Source organism: Chenopodium album, chromosome 16 (genome assembly GCF_948465745.1).
Source record: "Chenopodium album chromosome 16, dcCheAlbu1.1, whole genome shotgun sequence".
Lineage (NCBI taxonomy): Eukaryota > Viridiplantae > Streptophyta > Magnoliopsida > Caryophyllales > Amaranthaceae > Chenopodium > Chenopodium album.
The window spans coordinates 48,824,985-48,832,040 of NC_137849.1; the positions used below are offsets into that span (position 1 = coordinate 48,824,985).

A 7,056-nucleotide genomic window follows, 5' to 3' on the forward strand; every position below is an offset into this window, starting at 1 on the left:
TCATGTTAGTAATGTAATACGAAGTATGTATATATGCTAATTAATTGGGTTTATAATTCACCTATTTGTATAGATTTCTTGTGAATACATCTATATGTAAAGGGTTATTCACTAAATCTTATGTGAACCTGATACACACTATTTGTTGTCGTGCAACAATTTCACTTTTTATATTCCATTCTTTATACTCAGTATAAGTTATCCCGTTAAAGTTAAGATGTTTAGACTTTAATTATTTTCTATGTCATTTTTCTTTTAAAAAAAATGTAAAATAACTTATTCATTTACACGTCCAAATGTATCTGAAAAATCATTATTATGGGCATTTTAAGTGCCACCTTGTCGACATATGTTAATAAAGAGTATACACGACACAATTACACTTCCAAACCAAACTACAAACATCTCTTCATTCCTCACTTCAATGTCATTGATCCTTTTTTTTTTTTTTTGGTTTTTGAAACCACAATGTCATTGATCCTTAAAATACTCTATACTAGTAAGATACTAAGATATACACATCCACAATCTCCTTTTTCCTCAATAAAAAATAAAACATCACCTTTTCTTTATTAAAGATTTACAGGTGAAAAATCCACCACTTTATTTAATTATATAATTATTTTCATTTATGAATAATGATGTTTAGATCCCACCATGCATGGTTTGTTTGGAGGTTGTAGACTTGTAGTAGTAATTACTCCACTGAATTATACCCATCAAAATCAGGAAAAAAAAAACAGTAAACCCAAAAATTAAAATCAAAACAAAAAAATAAAATAAAAAAACCCAAAACCCCAATTTTTGAGAATTCCATTCCCTAGGAAAAACTAGACAACAGAGGAATAAACCAGAAAGAAAAGGAGATGAATTGGGATTCAAACCCATTGAAACCAATTTCATTTTACAAACAAAATTCATTTCTTATTAAACTTTTGATTTTGTTTCTCTTGTTTGGTTTGACAATTCGCTTCTTTTCTTCTTATTCCATTGATTTTTCTTCCCCAGTTTTGGAAATCCAGACTTCTTCCCCTGAAACTGATCTTCTTACTTTTGATAAAGGTACCATTTTTATTTTATCTTTTTAATTTCTTCTGCATTTTTTCATTTGATAATTATTTTCTTCTGTATTATATTTTGCTGCTATATAATCATGCATCCTCTATGATTTCTGTGTGCAATTCTGATTTCATAATTTTAATTTTTTTTTTCCCTTTTTTTTTTGGAAGTTTGGGGAATTTGATTGAGCTTGATATAAACTTGCACAATCAAACTTTATTCTGTTGTTCCTTTGAACCAAAAAAAAATAAAAAAAAAATCAAACTTTAAATAAAATATTATTTCAGTTACATGACTGATTAGATTATTTTTCGACTTATTAACCCTAAATTGTGAAAATTAATTTAAAGGTGTCTGCTATTCTTTGCTTCTATAAATTTCCTGATTTTTTTTTAATTTTTTATTTTTATAAAGTTTTAAATGATGGGTTTGGCAAAGATCACTCAAAAAGCTGGAGTTTTCGAGTAAAGAATTTTTTTAGTTACTAGTATAGTAGTATGAAACTATGATTAAGTACTAATAAACAACAAAACAAGTTTCTAGTAGATGAAATGAATTTAATATGATCATATATTTTTAAAATGAGTTCATTGTAATTGCATTAGTTCTAAGCTTATATTGTGGTTTGCTCAACCATTGTAGGCTCTCTCACATCCAATTCAACCAATTTAATTGAAGATGAAGCAAAACCGAAATGTGATTTGTTTAAAGGTGAATGGATCCCAAATCCATCTGGTCCTGTATACAACAATAATAGCTGCCCTTTCATTGAGCTCCCTCAGAATTGTATGACTAATGGCCGGCCCGACTTGGACTACCTCTATTGGAGGTGGAGTCCCTTGGATTGCAAGTTGGATAAGTTCAACCCTGAGAAGTTTCTTGATATGATGAGCAACAAGTATTGGGCTTTCATCGGCGATTCCATTTCTCGCAATCATGTGCAATCCTTTCTTTGTACCCTGTCTCAGGTATATGATCTTGCCTTATGTGGATGTATCATGTGTTAAATGTTCCCTTGATTCGTAAATTGATCTTTGATAGAACTTTATTTACATGTGTGTAACAATAGAAGGATTAGTTGTTAGTAGGATGTGTCTCTTTTTATGCAGAAGTTCAAACTGTAGGAATGAGGAAACTCTGGAGTTATTGCTTAGATCAATATGATATTTTGGGTGGTGAAGATACTTGCCATTTTTCTTTTCCTCAATCTTGAAAACAAGAATGAAATAATTACCCTCACCACCTCACTCTATTGTGCTTAAGGCGTTACACTTTCCTTTTTGGCATTCCTTAACAATGACCATCATAGAGGGCCTCTCTTTTGAGTTGTCATGATATAGAAATGATTTCAGAGTGAGGGTAAATTCTTTGGGCTGATCGTAGTTGGCAATTCTAAGTAATGGTTTAAATTTTAAAGTAGTCAAGTGTAAAACACCTCATTTTTATTGTTTAAGGTAGGGTTTTTTTTTTCAAGTTAAACAATAAAAATGAGTGACAATCATTGTAGACACAAAAATTGGATAGAATATTGAGATGTTTTGGTGTGTAGGAATACTTTTAATTTTGCACACGCTTTTTCTTTACGTGAAATATTCATTCTCTATGGTCCTCTGCTCTTGCTCTTCATCGAAATCCCTGGTTGGCCGATGAGCTAACTTGTGCTGCCCATAGAGTACTTTGAGCTTGGGCACTGGGGTCATTGTATCGGTGGGGCATTTATAATGGAATGATAGCTAGTTTAGTGGTTATAATCGCGAGATCTGTTGTGTGTTATTAGCATCTCCCATTGGATCATAGAAATCTCTAGTGCTATTATTACTACCTTTTTCTTGTCTTAATATGCAAGATAGGGTCCTACTTAATTATCCTTGAACATTCATGATGATCTTGGTGGGTCTTGTGAAAAGAATTTGTAGGTTTATTTGTCGGTGGCTCGGTGCCAGTTGCTGTGTCTGTTGCAAAGTCATGTATAAGGTTAATCTGTCCATTTGAAAACTAGTACTCTTACAAAATTACTCAAATTCCTATCTTACAAAGCAGATGATGAAAGTTTCTTCTGCTGGTTAGAGAATGACCTCCTGGATGAAATGCATGTATTTCAAGAAATTATGTTTTCTTCAAAATATGATGTGGTGATTTGATTATAGCCTTGTTCTGCAGGTGGATCAAGCTAAGGAGATATATCACGATGAGGAATACAAATCAAAGACATGGGTTTTTCCCTTGTACAATTTCACAGTCGCGGTTATATGGTCCCCATACCTTGTCAAAGCCGAGATTTTTGAAGACAACAATGGAGTTTCAACATCCGAAACTCAACTCCATCTTGACAAGTTGGATGAGAAATGGACAAGCAGATACAATAACTTTGATTATGTGATAATTGCAGGTGGAAAATGGTTTTTGAAGACTGCAATCTATTTTGAAAATAACACAATTCTAGGATGCCATTACTGCCATGGGAGAAACTTGACAGAACTCGGGTTTGACCATGCTTATCGCAAGGCACTCGAGCTGGTTCTAAAGTTTGTGATGAATTCAAGTCATAAAGCACAAGTTTTCTTGAGAACAATCACCCCGGATCACTTTGAGAATGGAGAATGGCATAATGGTGGGACTTGTAATCGAAAAGTGCCATTCAAAGAGGGTGAGGTGAACATAACTGATATAGATAGGATACTTTATGAGGTGGAGTTGCAGGAATTTGATAAGGCCATTGGTGTTGCATCGGAGAAAGGAGTCTCCTTAAAGCTTTTTGACACAACCCGACTCTCTCTATTGAGGCCTGATGGGCATCCTGGGCCGTACAGGCAGTCACATCCTTTTGCAAAGGATAAAAATGCCAAGGTTCAGTATGATTGCTTGCATTGGTGTTTGCCAGGGCCAATTGACTCCTGGAATGATTTGGTCATGGATATTTTGATGAACGACTAAACGGAAGAAATGCAAGAGCCATTGACACTTTGAAAGGAATGTTGTTGGCCTTGGCTAGTGTCAGGGTAAATTCATATACACAAAGTCATGCAAAGTTCGATTTTGGATCACTGTTGTAAATTTTTTGCTATGCAAAATTCTTTCTTGTAAAATTTTTGTTATACAAAATTCTTTGAATGAAAATGCTCGAAAGTGATCCGGAACCCTGGATAATAATCTTTGGCTTTCTATTTTATTATTTTATTTTTTACTCTATTGTAGCAATTGTACACAGTATTCACATGTATACCCGTTTATTATGCTCAAACACATCCAGATTTTTAGGTAAGATGAATTGCTTGTAATTCATTATTCATCCTCCATTGTCAATCGATAATGTAAGTTGGTTATTTTCCCAAAACTCGAGTTTCCCAAATTGTTCGATGTGTTTTTGTGTTGTTTGAATTTCTACTTACATGCGTTTCAAAATAAAGCCTCATACGTCGTGTAAACAATATCAATAATCAATCCATCACTCAACATCCATGACAAAAATCTGAAAAATACAGAAATAAATGGTACATAAAACAGCTGATGCTGCAGCAAAACTGATTACAAAAGAAGGAAAATCGGCCAGTAACACACACACAAACACATATCGTACCATGTACCAAGAAGTCGATACATCACCTTCATCCATCCATCCATCCAATCGACGGATTAAATCCTTAGAAACACTCATCACTTATCGCAGAGCGGCCACCAAAATGCACTACCACCACAACAAGTACCAATTATTGCTGCATTACAATATAGTCCGTCGCAACACGGATCTAAATCTTTACCGCACGGATAACCTCTCAAGGTGCACCACTGCCCAGTCTGCCCTGATGCATAATCTGCAATATTGAAAGTTACAACATTATATTACTTAATTAACATTACAATCATCATTAGATATAAAATTAAAGTTACATTAATTAATCAAGGGATGATGTATCATTACTAGATGCCATGATAACAAGCAGTAACACAAATATTAGTGGCTTCAGATTCTTTGGACACACCATTCTGATAATCAACCACTTTCTTATTACACTGTAATTTAATTAGCTTAATTTTGCTTGGAAGGTAGGATAATTAAGCAATTTGTATAATTGGTTTTTCATTCACTTCTCTATTTATAATGGGTTATACAATGATATAAACATATTTTATGTTACAATAAATTATGGTCAACTCCTAATATTTTATGAAGTTTGCATTAATAAGTTAGGGTGTATTATTATATATAACCCACGTTAATTCAATAATTTTTAAAGAAAATGAGAGCAAAGTCTTTCTATATTTTTGCTTTAAGAAGAAAGAAAAAAGTAAAATAAATACCCTGCAATATTATCTCAGGTTTCTCAGATTAACAGAATTTTAACTCTATGCATGGTTACCAAATCATCATCATCTGTGTATTATAAACTTTAGCCTTTTGTCAAATAGTAAGAATTCATACACCATTTATTTGCTTCATGAGCAAATTAAATGACAAAATAATTAGGAAGCTGAGGTAAACAAGTTATTAGCGTGGAACTCAACTTTAAAAACTCCGAAGTTATTTTTCAACCACTTTCAATAAATTCTTAAATCCTTAAATACCCTCGTGTACTTACATAGATCTGTTCATATGGCATGTAACACATAGTTCGATGTTATTTTTCAGCCAATTTCAACTCTTTATTAATATAAACCGTTACACTATCTTATCAAATAGCAACTTTTGTAAGATCTATCGTTTTGAGTATCATCACTATACAAAAACACATACTAAAAAAAGTTTTGAAGATATTGCAACCTAAAACGAATTATTGAAGAAAGGCCTATTTATTAGTACTCCCTACAAACATTTATCAGCATCATCGTCCCATCACACTCATGTCTCAACATTTATACAAATAAGACAGAAAATAAAACATACAAGTCGAAGCACGAGATTCACGCATACATGATACAACATCTCCCATTCACCCATTTCATTCATTGGCTATTTTGAGCAGTCGTCTGGAAACAACCACACCGGTGAACAACAACGACCGTTAGCTCCGCCGCTACAATACAATCCGTTGCAACATGGACTTATATTACTACCACATCGATAACCTTTCATGGTGCACCCCTGCCCTATTGCCAAATCTGCCAAGTTACAATTTACGACACATTAATTAATTAATACGAGTACTAAATTTTAGTTAGCGATTCAATAACGAGTAACTAATTAAGGAAGAGATTAAGTATCATTACTAGATGTCATGAATATAAGTAGTAACCCAAATATTAATAGCTTCATATATTTGAGGGACACCATTCTAATAATGGATCGATCTATATATTTTGGATTTGAGAAATTTGTTTGAGTGAGTAGCTTACCACACACTTCTACTCTATTTATAATATCTTTTCTAATGAAAGGTCAACTTACGTTAATACCAATTGTACAAGACACAATTAAAGAAAGCTGCTAATTAAACTTCCTTTGTTTTATTAAATTGCGATTATCATATATACACGCAAGATGAAGCTAGACTGACGTATTAATCCTCATCTTATTAGCGACGCCTTCTTATTTAAACATCCTTCTCACACAGTTTTTTGGACAATGAATTTCTGCCGTAATTTCTTTATCACATCTCAACATTACCTTATGTTTAAAACAAAGGACTCTCCGACAAATTAAGTTCATACTTCGTATGAGATACTCCAGTATATACAACATAAGTTGAGTAAATAAATATGGATACAGTATAACATAGGGGTATTAAGATACTTCCTTCGTGTTAGTTACTGTTTCGGGTAAAAACAATGGGACCTTGCCGAAGGTCCAGTAAGGTGGAGAAGACTGGGCTCGATCCAAGTGATGATGAACCGAGGGTTTCCTGCACAGCAAACACACGTAAACTAGCCTCGGGGGTGTTGCCGAGGAAGGCCCCTCCGATGCTAAAGTTAGTACAATGTGTTGGGAGAGAAAGCTATGCAAGAGAATTAATTGCTTGAGGCTTTTTTGTGTGTGTACAAATGTAATATTGATGGCTTTTA

At 33.5% G+C, this 7,056-nt stretch overlaps 1 protein-coding gene across 1 annotated transcript; it reads left to right on the forward strand.

Moving 5' to 3' along the window:
- Window positions 1-698: 698 nt before the first annotated feature.
- Window positions 699-4,304, forward strand: LOC145585779 (protein trichome birefringence-like 25). Its single transcript, XM_081642492.1, has 3 exons — window positions 699-1,062; window positions 1,702-2,027; window positions 3,220-4,304. The coding sequence occupies exons 1-3, from the start codon at window positions 867-869 to the stop codon at window positions 3,991-3,993; spliced, it is 1,296 nt and encodes a 431-aa protein (XP_081498618.1). The 5' UTR covers window positions 699-866; the 3' UTR covers window positions 3,994-4,304.
- The last annotated feature ends 2,752 nt before the right edge of the window (window positions 4,305-7,056 follow it).